Source organism: Anomaloglossus baeobatrachus, chromosome 6 (assembly GCF_048569485.1).
Source record: "Anomaloglossus baeobatrachus isolate aAnoBae1 chromosome 6, aAnoBae1.hap1, whole genome shotgun sequence".
Lineage (NCBI taxonomy): Eukaryota > Metazoa > Chordata > Amphibia > Anura > Aromobatidae > Anomaloglossus > Anomaloglossus baeobatrachus.
Genome location: NC_134358.1, coordinates 577,661,515 through 577,676,416, shown reverse-complemented (window position 1 = coordinate 577,676,416; position 14,902 = coordinate 577,661,515). Strand labels below are relative to the sequence as shown.

Sequence of the window (14,902 nt, the reverse complement as noted above, 5' to 3'; positions counted from 1 at the left end):
TGATGAAAGATGGCGCTAAATACAGGGAAATCCTGGAGGAAAACCTGTTAGACGCTGCAGAAGACTTGAAACCGGGGCGTAGGTTCACCTTCCAGCAGGAAATCGACCTTAAAAACCTGCAGAGCCACAATGGAGTGTTCAGATCAGAGCTTATTCCTGTGTGTGAGCGGCCGAGTCACGGTCCAGACCGAATCCACCGAGACCACAGACGTCTCCATCCAACCTCACTGAGCGAGAGGAGAAGAGGAAAATGTCACCTCTAGATGAGTCCTACAAAGATGAGTCCTACAAAGTGCTGACTCCGGGGGCTGAAGACAAATGCAAGGCCGAGAAAGGCGGTCCTACAAAGTGCTGCCTCCAGGGGCTGAAGACAAATGCAAGAGAGAGAAAGGTGGTCCTACAAAGTGCTGACTCCGGGGGCTGAAAACAAATGCAAGGCAGAGAAAGGCGGTCCTACAAAGTGCTGACTCCTGGGGCTGAAGACAAATGCAAGAGAGAGAAAGGCGGTCCTACAAAGTGCTAACTCCGGGGGCTGAAGACAAATGCAAGGCAGAGAAAGGTGGTCCTACAAAGTGCTGACTCCGGGGGCTGATTACTAATGCACCTCCCAATTCTCAGATTTATTTGTATAAATATTTACACATCCAGGTGTCGTCACACGTCACAGCGGCTTTCACTTCGTGTTGGTGTCACATAAAATCCTGGATGTGTCCGGGGTCTATGATGTGCGGTGCTCTGTGTATACCGTATATCTGTGTATACAGTATATCCATACTCATGTACTGCGCTCCTACTGCTGCGCCTGATAATGAGGCTCGCTGGTCTGATCTCGCTTTCTTGCAGGTTGAGTGCGGATCTTCCCTTCTGCTCGGAGCCGGGTCTGGAGTCAGAGATAAAGAAAGGACTGGTCAGATTTGGTCGCTGTTACGCCGGGTTGTCAGGGGGAGCTGTCCGCTTCCTGCAGAGCACATTATGGGCAAATCCCTGGTATGAGCCTAACCCTCCCCTCCGCTCCTTCCCCACCCCCTCCGCTGCTCCCCCACCCCCTCCACTCCTTCCCCCCCCCCTCCGCTGCTCCCCCACCCCCTCCGCTCCTTCCCCACCCCCTCCGCTCCTTCCCCCCCCCCCTCCGCTGCTCCCCTCCCCCTCCACTCCTTCTCCACCCCCTCCACTGCTCCCCCCCCCCCCTCCGCTGCTCCCCCACCCCCTCCACTCCTTCCCCACCCCCTCCGCTGCTCCCCCTGCAGGATGGAGTATAGATCCTTCCTGTGAGACCTGCTGTTCCCATATGTGTGTGATCCTATAATCCACCAGTAATAATCTGTAGTGAGAGCTGTTATGTGGGGTGTAATAATGGGGGATGTCTGACCCTATACAAGTGAAGGACTCGTCCTAGCAGCAGCACAATGATGGGGGATCGGTGACTCGTCCTAGCAGCAGCACAATGATGGGGGATCGGTGACTCGTCCTAGCAGCAGCACAATGATGGGGGATCGGTGACTCGTCCTAGCAGCAGCACAATGATGGGGATCGGTGACTCGTCCGTCCTAGCAGCAGCACAATGATGGGGATCAGTGACTCGTCCTGGCAGCAGCACAATGATGGGGATCGGTGACTCGTCCTAGCAGCAGCACAATGATGGGGATCGGTGACTCGTCCTAGCAGCAGCACAATGATGGGGGATCGGTGACTTGTCCTAGCAGCAGCACAATGATGGGGATCGGTGACTCGTCCGTCCTAGCAGCAGCACAATGATGGGGATCAGTGACTCGTCCTAGCAGCAGCACAATGATGGGGATCAGTGACTCGTCCTAGCAGCAGCACAATAATGGGGGATCGGTGACTTGTCCTAGCAGCAGCACAATGATGGGGGATCGGTGACTCGTCCTAGCAGCAGCACAATGATGGGGGATCGGTGACTTGTCCTAGCAGCAGCACAATGATGGGGGATCGGTGACTCGTCCTAGCAGCAGCACAATGATGGGGGATCGGTGACTTGTCCTAGCAGCAGCACAATGATGGGGGATCGGTGACTCGTCCTAGCAGCAGCACAATGATGGGGGATCGGTAACTCGTCCGTCCTAGCAGCAGCACAATGATTGGGGATCAGTGACTCGTCCTAGCAGCAGCACAATGATGGGGGATCGGTGACTCGTCCTAGCAGCAGCACAATGATGGGGATCGGTGACTCGTCCGTCCTAGCAGCAGCACAATGATGGGGATCGGTGACTCGTCCGTCCTAGCAGCAGCACAATGATGGGGATCGGTGACTCGTCCGTCCTAGCAGCAGCACAATGATGGGGATCGGTGACTCGTCCGTCCTAGCAGCAGCACAATGATGGGGATCAGTGACTCGTCCTAGCAGCAGCACAATGATGGGGGATCAGTGACTCGTCCTAGCAGCAGCACAATAATGGGGGATGGGTGACTTGTCCTAGCAGCAGCACAATGATGGGGGATCGGTGACTCGTCCTAGCAGCAGCACAATGATGGGGGATCGGTGACTCGTCCTAGCAGCAGCACAATGATGGGGGATCGGTGACTTGTCCTAGCAGCAGCACAATGATGGGGGATCGGTGACTCGTCCTAGCAGCAGCACAATGATGGGGGATCGGTGACTCGTCCTAGCAGCAGCACAATGATGGGGATCGGTGACTCGTCCGTCCTAGCAGCAGCACAATGATGGGGATCAGTGACTCGTCCTAGCAGCAGCACAATGATGGGGATCGGTGACTCGTCCTAGCAGCAGCACAATGATGGGGATCGGTGACTCGTCCTAGCAGCAGCACAATGATGGGGGATCGGTGACTTGTCCTAGCAGCAGCACAATGATGGGGATCGGTGACTCGTCCGTCCTAGCAGCAGCACAATGATGGGGATCAGTGACTCGTCCTAGCAGCAGCACAATGATGGGGATCAGTGACTCGTCCTAGCAGCAGCACAATAATGGGGGATCGGTGACTTGTCCTAGCAGCAGCACAATGATGGGGGGATCGGTGACTCGTCCTAGCAGCAGCACAATGATGGGGGATCGGTGACTTGTCCTAGCAGCAGCACAATGATGGGGGATCGGTGACTCGTCCTAGCAGCAGCACAATGATGGGGGATCGGTGACTTGTCCTAGCAGCAGCACAATGATGGGGGATCGGTGACTCGTCCTAGCAGCAGCACAATGATGGGGGATCGGTAACTCGTCCGTCCTAGCAGCAGCACAATGATTGGGGATCAGTGACTCGTCCTAGCAGCAGCACAATGATGGGGGATCGGTTGACTCGTCCTAGCAGCAGCACAATGATGGGGATCGGTGACTCGTCCGTCCTAGCAGCAGCACAATGATGGGGATCGGTGACTCGTCCGTCCTAGCAGCAGCACAATGATGGGGATCGGTGACTCGTCCGTCCTAGCAGCAGCACAATGATGGGGATCGGTGACTCGTCCGTCCTAGCAGCAGCACAATGATGGGGATCAGTGACTCGTCCTAGCAGCAGCACAATGATGGGGGATCAGTGACTCGTCCTAGCAGCAGCACAATAATGGGGGATGGGTGACTTGTCCTAGCAGCAGCACAATGATGGGGGATCGGTGACTCGTCCTAGCAGCAGCACAATGATGGGGGATCGGTGACTTGTCCTAGCAGCAGCACAATGATGGGGATCGGTGACTCGTCCTAGCAGCAGCACAATGATGGGGATCGGTGACTTGTCCTAGCAGCAGCACAATGATGGGGATCGGTGACTCGTCCGTCCTAGCAGCAGCACAATGATGGGGATCGGTGACTCGTCCGTCCTAGCAGCAGCACAATGATGGGGATCGGTGACTCGTCCGTCCTAGCAGCAGCACAATGATGGGGATCAGTGACTCGTCCTAGCAGCAGCACAATGATGGGGGATCAGTGACTCGTCCTAGCAGCAGCACAATAATGGGGGATCGGTGACTTGTCCTAGCAGCAGCACAATGATGGGGGATCGGTGACTCGTCCTAGCAGCAGCACAATGATGGGGGATCGGTGACTTGTCCTAGCAGCAGCACAATGATGGGGATCGGTGACTCGTCCTAGCAGCAGCACAATGATGGGGGATCGGTGACTCGTCCTAGCAGCAGCACAATAATGGGGGATCAGTGACTCGTCCTAGCAGCAGCACAATAATGGGGGATCGGTGACTTGTCCTAGCAGCAGCACAATAATGGGGGGATCGGTGACTCTGACTCGTCCGTCCTAGCAGCAGCACAATGATGGGGGATCAGTGACTCGTCCTAGCAGCAGCACAATGATGGGGGATCGGTGACTCGTCCGTCCTAGCAGCAGCACAATAATGGGGGATCGGTGACTTGTCCTAGCAGCAGCACAATGATGGGGATCGGTGACTCATCCTAGCACCTGCAGAAAGATGTGGGATCGGTGACTCGTCCGTCTTAGCAGCAGCACAATGATGGGGGATCGGTGACTCGTCCTAGCAGCAGCACAATAATGGGGGATCGGTGACTCGTCCTAGCAGCAGCACAATAATGGGGGATCGGTGACTTGTCCGTCCTAGCAGCAGCACAATGATGGGGATCGGTGACTCGTCCTAGCAGCAGCACAATGATGGGGGATTGGTGACTTGTCCTAGCAGCAGCACAATAATGGGGGATTGGTGACTTGTCCTAGCAGCAGCACAATGATGGGGGATCGGTGACTCGTCCTAGCAGCAGCACAATGATGTGGGATCGGTGACTCGTCCGTCCTAGCAGCAGCACAATGATGGGGGATCGGTGACTTGTCCTAGCAGCAGCACAATGATGGGGATCGGTGACTCGTCCTAGCAGCAGCACAATAATGGGGGATCGGTGACTTGTCCTAGCAGCAGCACAATGATGGGGATCGGTGACTCGTCCGTCCTAGCAGCAGCACAATGATGGGGATCAGTGACTCGTCCTAGCAGCAGCACAATGATGGGGATCGGTGACTCGTCCTAGCAGCAGCACAATAATGGGGGATCGGTGACTCGTCCTAGCAGCAGCACAATAATGGGGGATTGGTGACTCGTCCTAGCAGCAGCACAATGATGGGGGATCGGTGACTCGTCCTAGCAGCAGCACAATGATGGGGATCAGTGACTCGTCCTAGCAGCAGCACAATGATGGGGATCGGTGACTCGTCCGTCCTAGCAGCACAATAATGGGGGATCGGTGACTCGTCCGTCCTAGCAGCAGCACAATGATGGGGGATCGGTGACTTGTCCTAGCAGCAGCACAATGATGGGGATCGGTGACTCGTCCGTCCTAGCAGCAGCACAATGATGGGGGATCGGTGACTTGTCCTAGCAGCAGCACAATGATGGGGATCGGTGACTCGTCCGTCCTAGCAGCAGCACAATAATGGGGGATCGGTGACTTGTCCTAGCAGCAGCACAATGATGGGGATCGGTGACTCGTCCGTCCTAGCAGCAGCACAATGATGGGGGATCGGTGACTTGTCCTAGCAGCAGCACAATGATGGGGGATCGGTGACTTGTCCTAGCAGCAGCACAATGATGGTGGATTGGTATCCTCATGTATAACATGTATAACAGCCTGAACCTCCTTGATAAATGCATGGCCTACACCGCAGGGGATCATTTTCATCCATCCGTCCTCCTGGGGCCGGTGGACTGTCTCCAAAACGAGACTGAGGTAGCCTGGGATATGCACAGATGGCCGAAGGTATCAGTATGTCGCAAGCCACCTTCCAGGTTGTGACACCCAGGATTTCATTGGATTTTCTCTTAAGACAACAGTGAGGATCCATAATTCGTCACCTGGACATTATCTGATGGAAGTTAGCTCTGAAGATCTATTGCACCCATATCCTTCTACGCCAGGGCTCGATTTTGATAGGAATTTGATAAGTCAGTGTCATAAGACACTGCCACAAAATGTGATCCTCCAGTTCTCCCTCTTGGCAGCAGAGCGTCCGAGGTCTCGTGAGGACCTGCAGGTCTTTGGTCCTTATGGTGGGTTTCTCCCCTACAGATGCTCTATCTGCTCAGCTGTTCTTAGTGGCTTTCTGTGGAGCAGGAGAATATGAGTGTGAAGATCACGAACGTCCAGAGAAGCTTTGGAGGATTCAACCTTCATTTCTGGATCCTGAAGAAATGAGTCTTCATATTTGGCCTAACGTAAAGGAGCAGAACTGAGACATCTTTGGAGCCGTCGGACAAAGCCAAGGAGATGAGATTGCAGTTTGACAGCTTGGAGTTGAACTTTAGTGTCAGACGTGCAGTGTAATCCATGAGTCGGCCGTCTCATGTTTATGGGGCCTTCCAGTAGACACTTGACCTTCACTATGGTCAATATTTTTATCCCCAGCCTGATGGACTTTATGATTTTTTGTACTATTTCCTCAGATGAGGAGTGAACGTGATCAGCAGCCGGTGGTCACATCACTTTGCAGTGGCTGGGAGGCTGCACACACCAACAATAAGGGGTACTTTGCACGTTGCGACATCGCTACTGCGATATCGTCGGGATCAAATCGAAAGTGACGCACATCCGGCGCCAGTAACGATGTCGCAACGTGTAAAGCCTAGATGCGCAGCTTTACGATCGCAAAAGCGTCGTAAATCGGCGATCTGTGTAGCGTCGGTCATTTCCATAATTTCGGGACGACCGATGTTACGGATTTGTTCGTCGTTCCTGCGGCAGCACACATCGCTGTGTGTGAAGCCGCAGGAGCGAGAAACATCTCCTTACCTGCCTCCACCGGCTATGCGGAAGGAGGTGGGCGGGATGTTTACGTCCCGCTCATCTACACCCCTTCGCTTCTATTGGCCGCCTGCCGTGTGACGTCGCTATGACGCCGCACGACCTGCCCCCTTAGGAAGGAGGCGGTTCGCCGGCCAAAGCGACGTCGCAGGGCAGTGCATCACCAGATCTCGCATGTGCGATGGGGGCGGGTACTATCGCGCTTGGCATCGCTAGCATCGGCCAGCGATGTCGCAACGTGCAAAGTACCCCATAGACTTGCGCACTACAAGAGAATGACTCCTTCATCGCTGCAGATGGTCTTGGTTGGCCATAGTCCTTCAGCATCAGCAGATCTTGTACAGATGGTTCACCAGTATGAAGGCACCCGTTATGTTCCTCACTATCTGGTGGAGGAAAACCATCTTCTTGCTCTTCTTCTTTCACCAGAACCTGCTGAAGACATTAGTATAATCCAACATGCGGGCCCTGACATGTCCTGAGGTGACACCATTGTATAGAAGACCTGCATCACTGTCCGGCTGTGCATGTGTCTGACAACAGAGATTTGTATCTTGAAAATTCCTTAACAAACTACAGGAAGATGTGAGGGACCATCTGTGAATGAAGTGGTGAAGTATGTAGGAAGCATTTTCCTATCTGGCACAGAACAAACCTCTAAGGTTTATTTCTGATCCACCCAATTTCACGCCGGGAGGTGAGGAGGCCGGGAGGTGAGGAGGCCGGAGCCGCCACGTCTCCTGCAGGAGGAGGCCGGGGTCAACAGACATGGAAGTGAGAGGAGCAGGATTACCCCTTTATTGGTGGTGACAGACTGCTTAGTACAAGTGGAGGCTGTGCAGAGGCCGAGCCTCACAACCCCAGATCTCTGAGGGGAAACCGGGGAACCTTCACCCACAGGACTCCATCCTGGTGACTTGTCAGGACTGGTGGGTGAGGAACCTCATACATGAGAAGACACAGTGGGTATTTCAGCTGCATGTCCGCCAGTCTGTGTCTCGCTGTGGTTGGCGACATCTTATTTGTGGACCCTCACATCATTCTCACTGACACTTTGTTATCGTGCTGCTGATCGGGCGATCCTCCATGATATCGGTCAGCCTTATGTTGCCTCACGTTACATCACTGTACTCCATCATATCCTAAGTTTTCACAGTAACCCTGTTTTTTTTTTCCTGCTTTGTCAACTCCAGGGGGCGTCCGTCTGCCTCTGACTGTCTGAAGATGCCGTGGCTACAGGAAGCCGGACTGGCCACGTCACAGGAGCCACCGGTCATATTTCCCAGTGCAAAACTGAGGAGCTTCCTGCAGGAGAGGAGGAGGCGCGAGGCAGCAGCGCAGAAGATGCAGCGACCTCTAGAGTCTTCCTGAAGAAATCCGCTACGCCAGAAAGAGCGAGCAGCACAACAGACGGCACCGCGCTCCTTTCTACCAGATCGGAGGACAGGAGGCTTCCGCCATTACTTGTACTTCCGTCTTTCCAAGAAGCCCCCTCTCTTGTCTGCTAAAAAGGAGCCTGTGCAAGGGCTGCACAAACCGGAGCTGTACCCCACTGTATTGCCGCTCATTCATAGCCCACCGGTCCATGGTGTGCGCGGTGGCTGTAGCCCCCAGAACTATGGTGTGTGTGTGGTGGCTGTAGACCCCAGGACTGTGGTGTGTGTGTGGTGGCCGTAGACCCCAGGACTGTGGTGTGTGCGGCGGACATAGCCTCCAGGACTGTGGTGTGTGTGCGGCTACTGTAGCCTCCAGGACTGTGGTGTGTGTGCGGCTACTGTAGCCTCCAGGACTGTGGTGTGTGTGTGGCTACTGTAGCCTCCAGGACTGTGGTGTGTGTGCGGCTACTGTAGCCTCCAGGACTGTGGTGTGTGTGCGGCTACTGTAGCCCCCAGGACTGTGGTGTGTGTGCGGCTACTGTAGCCCCCAGGACTGTGGTGTGTGCAGCGGCTGTAGCCCCCAGGACTGTGGTGTGTGTGTGACTACTGTAGCCCCCAGGACTATGGCGTGTGCAGCAGCTGTAGCCCCCAGGAGTGTGGTGTGTGTGTGCGGCAGTTATAGACCCCAGAACTGTGCTGTGTGTGCGGCCGTAGCCCCCAGGAGTGTGGTGTGTGTGCGGCAGCTATAGATCCCAGAACTGTGGTGTGTGCGGCCGTAGCCCCCAGGACTGTGGTATGTGCAGCGGCCGTAGTCCCCAGGATGGTGGTGTGTGTGCAGCAGCTATAGACCCCAGAACTGTGCTGTGTGTGTGCACCTGCGGTTATAGCCCCCAGAACTGTGGTGTGCGCGGCGGCCATAGGCCCCAGAATTGTGGTGTGCGCGGTGGCCATAGCCCCCAGGACTGTGGTGTGTGCGTGGCAGCTATAGACTCCAGAACTGTGCTGTGTGTGGCTGTAGTCCCCAGGACTATGCTGTGTGCGCAGCTGCGGCTGTAGCCCCCAGAACTATACTGTGTGTGCGGCCGCTGTAGCCACCAGTACTATAGTGTGTGTGGCATTCGTAGCCCCTAGGACTGTGGTGTGCAACTCAGCCATAGCCCTAAGGACTGCGGTGTGTGCGCGGTGGCGGCTGTAGCCCCCAGTACTGTGGTGTGTGTGTGTGTGTGACTGACGTCGCCCCCCGTACTGCGGAGTGCGAGGCCGTAGCCCCCCAGGACTGCGGTGTGTGTACAGCTCTCCAGGGTGTGGCGTTCTCATACAGCCATTCTACAAACCTTTCTCATGTAGGACGTGACGTTTCCGGTGTGGAGTTTCCGTGTGAACATTTACTAACCGTTCTGTTGGAGAACGTGACGTGCGTTGGGGTGGATGGTGCAGATCTCCGGAGTGGAAGGTTTTGCCACTTCAGGCTCCACCCACCGCGGATGATCGGTATTTCAAGATGTTTTCCAGCAGTTTTTAGAATTCTTATAATTGTCTTTTTTCTTTATTTAGAGTTAAGGGAACAGAGTTTTTCTCGTCTCAGTCGCATTTATACAGCTTACTGGTGTCAGATTTGTCTGTTTGAACTTTTTTCAATAAAGTTTTAAGTAATTTGGCAATCTGGCGATGATTTATTAGTGGAAAAGTATATGAGAGCTGGGAGTATCGGCCATACTTCAATTTCCCCACTGCATGATGGTGCTCAATGTCTGTGTGCTGTAAGAGGGAGGAGGGGGATGAAGCTGCAGTCTCTCCACTTCAGCCTGTGTGTTTCTAAGTGCGGAGGGGGGATGAAGCTGCAGTCTCTCCACTTCAGCCTGTGTGTTTCTAAGGCGGGCTTTGCACGTTGCGACATCGCAGGCCGATGCTTCGATGTCGCACGCGATAGTGCCCGCCCCCGTCGCAGGTACGATATCGTGTGATAGCTGGCGTAGCGAAAACTATCGCTACGCCAGCTTCACACGCACTCACCTGCCCTGCGACCGTCGCTCTGGCCGGCGACCCGCCTCCTTCCTAAGGGGGCGGGTCGTGCGGCGTCACAGCGACGTCACACGGCAGGCAGCCAATAGGAGCGGAGGGGCGGAGATGAGCAGGATGTAAACATCCTGCCCAGCTCCTTCCTTCCGCATATCCTACGGAAGCCGCAGTGACGCCGGTAGGAGATGTTCCTCGCTCCTGCGGCTTCACACACAGCGATGTGTGCTGCCGCAGGAACGAGGAACAACATCGGACCGTCGCGTCAGCGTAATTATGAATTACGCCGACGCTGCAACGATGATACGATTACGACGATTTTGCGTTCGTTAATCGTATCATCAAGGCTTTACACACTACGATATCGCATGAGATGCCGGATGTGCGTCACTTTCAATTTGACCCCACCGACATCGCACCTGCGATGTCGTAGTGTGCAAAGCCGCCCTAAGTGTGGAGGTGGGATGAAGCTGCAGTCTCTCCACTGCAGGCTGTGTGATTCTGAGTGTGGAGAGGGAGGAGGGGGATGAAGCTGCAGTGTCTCCATTTCAGGCTGTGTGATTCGGAGTGTGGAGAGGGAGGAGGGGGATGAAGCTGCAGTCTCTCCATTTCAGGCTGTGTGATACGAATTAGGCCGGAAGTGACCGGAAGGTAACTGGCTACATAGTCACTGTAAACAATGTTTGTGTCTCTCCACTTTCACCCCTATAATACTTCACTTATTACTTACTTCTCTGATCCCTAAACCCTGTAATGACCTGGTCATCTCTCCCTCCATCCTCCCCGCCCATCTCTCCCTCCATCCTCCCCGCCCATCTCTCCCTCCATGCTCCCCGCCCATCTCTCCCTCCATCCTCCCCGCCCATCTCTCCCTCCATCCGCCCCGCCCATCTCTCCCTCCATCCGCCCCGCCCATCTCTCCCTCCATCCGCCCCGCCCATCTCTCCCTCCATCCTCCCCGCCCATCTCTCCCTCCATGCTCCCCACCCATCTCTCCCTCCATCCTCCCCACCCATCTCTCCCTCCATCCTCCCCACCCATCTCTCCATCCATGCTCCCCACCCATCTCTCCCTCCATCCTCCCCACCCATCTCTCCCTCCATGCTCCCCACCCATCTCTCCCTCCATCCTCCCCACCCATCTCTCCCTCCATCCTCCCCACCCATCTCTCCCTCCATCCTCCCCACCCATCTCTCCCTCCATCCTCCCCGCCCATCTCTCCCTCCATCCGCCCCGCCCATCTCTCCCTCCATCCTCCCCGCCCATCTCTCCCTCCATCCTCCCCGCCCATCTCTCCCTCCATCCTCCCCACCCATCTCTCCCTCCATGCTCCCCACCCATCTCTCCTTCCATCCTCCCCACCCATCTCTCCGTCCATGCTCCCCACCCATCTCACCTTCTCCTCAGATCTATTCCTCCATATAACACCCAGTGTCTCCAGCCACACACGGCCCCTCCTGTTCCCACTTACTAACACTCTCTCTGCTTCTCCTCACTGCTGGGGACATCTCTCCTAATCCTGGTCCTCCTCACCACATCCCCATTGTCACTTCTGACAACCACAATCTAAGACAAATTTCCACAATCCTTCTAACCTTATATCCATCCACCCAGCCCCAACTCCCCCTGTCCCACTAACAGGAGCTCTATGGAACGCTCGCTCTGTCTGCAACAAACTTTCCTACATCGATGATCTTTTCATCACTAATAAACTTTACTTCCTCGCCATCATAGAAACCTGGCTCACCCCCTCTGACCCTGCCTCTCCTGGCTCACCCCCTCTGACGCTGCCTCTCCTGGCTCACCCCCTCTGACGCTGCCTCTCCTGGCTCACCCCCTCTGACGCTGCCTCCCCTGGCTCACCCCCTCTGACGCTGCCTCCCCTGGCTCACCCCCTCTGACGCCGCCTCCCCTGGCTCACCCCCTCCGACGCCGCCTCTCCCGGCTCACCCCCTCCGACGCCGCCTCTCCCGGCTCACCCCCTCCGACGCCGCCTCTCCCGGCTCACCCCCTCCGACGCCGCCTCTCCCGGCTCACCCCCTCCGACGCCGCCTCTCCCGGCTCACCCCCTCCGACGCCGCCTCTCTTGGCTCACCCCCTCCGACACTTCCTCTCCCAGCTCACCCCCTCCGACGCTCCCTCTCCTGCTGCACTTTCTTATGGTGCTCTCCATCTCTCTTACACCCCCCGCCCCAGTAACAAGCATGGTGGAGTTGGTTTGCTTCTGTCCAACCAATGCTCCTTTACACCAATTCCACCGCCACCCTCTGTTACTCTCACCTCTTTTGAGGTGCACTCTGCATATACTCCACCTCCAACTGGCTATCATTTACCGCCCTGCAGGGCCGGCCACCACCTTTTTGGACCATTTCACCACCTGGCTACTTCATTTCCTTTCCACTGACATCCCCACCATCATCATGGGTGACTTTAACATCCCCATTGACACTTCCCACTGATCTGTCTCTAAACTTCTAACACTCGCTTCCTCCTTCGGCCTCACCCAATGGTCCTTGGAAGCTACTCACAAAGATGGCCACACTCTGGACTTCATCACAGGATTAGAACAACCATAGTAGGAGTCTGGTGATATCCCAGCTATCCGACACCAGGCCAGACAGCAACATCCTTCAGGATGCCCCCATAGCCGAGCCCCATACCTCATCCTTCAGGCTGTCCCCATAGCCGAGCCCCATACCTCATCCTTCAGGCTGTCCCCATAGCTGAGCCCCATATCTCATCCTTCAGGCTTCCCCCATAGCTGAGCCCCATACCTCATCCTTCAGGCTGTCCCCATAGTTGAGCCCCATACCTCATCCTTCAAGCTGCCCTCATAGCTGAGCCCCATACCTCATCCTTCAGGCTGCCCCCATAGCTGAGCCCCATACCTCATCCTTCAGGATGCCCCCATAGCTGAGCCCCATACCTCATCCTTCAGGCTGCCCCCATAGCTGAGCCCCATACCTCATCCTTCAGGCTTCTCCCATAGCTGAGCCCCATACCTCATCCTTCAGGCTTCCCCCATAGTTGAGCCCCATACCTCATCTTTCAGGCTTCCCCATAGTTGAGCCCCATACCTCATCCTTCAGGCTTCCCCCATAGTTGAGCCCCATACCTCATCCTTCAGGCTTCCCCCATAGTTGAGCCCCATACCTCATCCTTCAGGCTTCTCCCATAGTTGAGCCCCATACCTCATCCTTCAGTCTTCCCCCATAGTTGAGCCCCATACCTCATCCTTCAGGCTTCTCCCATAGTTGAGCCCCATACCTCATCCTTCAGGCTTCTCCCATAGTTGAGCCCCATACCTCATCCTTCAAGCTGCCCCCATACCTCATCCTTCAGGCTGCCCCCATAGCTGAGCCCCATACCTCATCCTTCAGGATGCCCCCATAGCTGAGCCCCATACCTCATCCTTCAGGATGCCCCCATAGCTGAGCCCCATACCTCATCCTTCAGGCTTCTCCCATAGCTGAGCCCCATACCTCATCCTTCAGGCTTCCCCCATAGTTGAGCCCCATACCTCATCCTTCAGGCTTCCCCATAGTTGAGCCCCATACCTCATCCTTCAGGCTTCCCCATAGTTGAGCCCCATACCTCATCCTTCAGGCTTCCCCCATAGTTGAGCCCCATACCTCATCCTTCAGGCTTCTCCCATAGTTGAGCCCCATACCTCATCCTTCAGTCTTCCCCCATAGTTGAGCCCCATACCTCATCCTTCAGGCTTCCCCCATAGTTGAGCCCCATACCTCATCCTTCAGGCTTCCCCCATAGTTGAGCCCCATACCTCATCCTTCAGGCTTCTCCCATAGCTGAGCCCCATACCTCATCCTTCAGGCTGCCCTCATACCTCATCCTTCAAGCTTCCCCCATAGATGTTCATTTGAAATTTCGTCAAATCTCTACACTTTTCTTGTCTCAATTAGGACACTGAACAAACCCTTACTGGCAGTGATGGATGTGGCGACACATCTGTCCAGGCGTCCTCATAAATCTGTCAGCAGGTGGCAGAGTTTAGGATAGATTGGAGGGGTGTGAGACTGTTAGAAGGGAGGCCACAGAGCAGGAGGTTGCAGTAGTCGAGGTGGGAGATGATGAGGGCGTGCAGTAGGGTTTTGCTGATTCTTTGTTAAATGTTACGAATACAGGAAATATTATTGACTTGGTGGTGGCAGGAGGTGAAGAGGGCTTGGATGTGTGGACTGAAGGAGAGAAGAGTCCAGAGTTACTCCTAGGCAGGGAGCAGGAGCACATGGGACTGGGAGAGTGAACAGCCATTGACATTGATGGATGTGTCGGGAGGAGGGGGGTGGGAGGGTGGGTTGAGCGAGGAGGAGGAAAGATAATGAATTCTGTTTTGTCCATGTTCAGCTTTAGGAATCGCGCAGAGAAGAAGGATGAAATAGCAGACAGACATTGTGGGATTCTGGTTAGTAGAGAGGTGATGTCAGGTCCAGAGAGGTAGATCTGTGTGTCATCGGCAAAGAGATGATACTGGAAGCCGTGGGACTCTATGAGCTGTCCCAGGCCGAAGGTGTAGATGGAGAACAGCAGGGGTCCAAGAACTGAAGCTTGGGGGACTCCGACAGATACGGGGCGAGAGGAGGAGGTGGTGGGAGACGCTGAATGTCCGGTCTGTTAGGTATGAAGAGATCAAGTATTGGGTTTATATACAGTCAGGGCCAGAAATATTTGGACAGTGACACAAGTTTTGTTATTTTAGCTGTTTACAAAAACATGTTCAGAAATACAATTATATATATAATATGGGCTGAAAGTGCACACTCCCA

General features: G+C 55.1%; 1 protein-coding gene across 17 annotated transcripts in view; it reads left to right on the top strand.

The window, feature by feature from the left end:
* Positions 1-9,760, top strand: part of OBSCN (obscurin, cytoskeletal calmodulin and titin-interacting RhoGEF) — an 882,373-nt gene extending 872,613 nt beyond the window's left edge. For all 17 annotated transcript variants that reach the window (XM_075315914.1, XM_075315911.1, XM_075315913.1 and 14 more), the window contains 2 exons: positions 844-987; positions 7,917-9,760. In XM_075315914.1, coding sequence (XP_075172029.1) covers positions 844-987; positions 7,917-8,094 — 322 coding nt within the window. In that variant the 3' untranslated portion in view covers positions 8,095-9,760. The remainder of the gene's footprint in view (positions 1-843; positions 988-7,916) is intronic.
* The last annotated feature ends 5,142 nt before the right edge of the window (positions 9,761-14,902 follow it).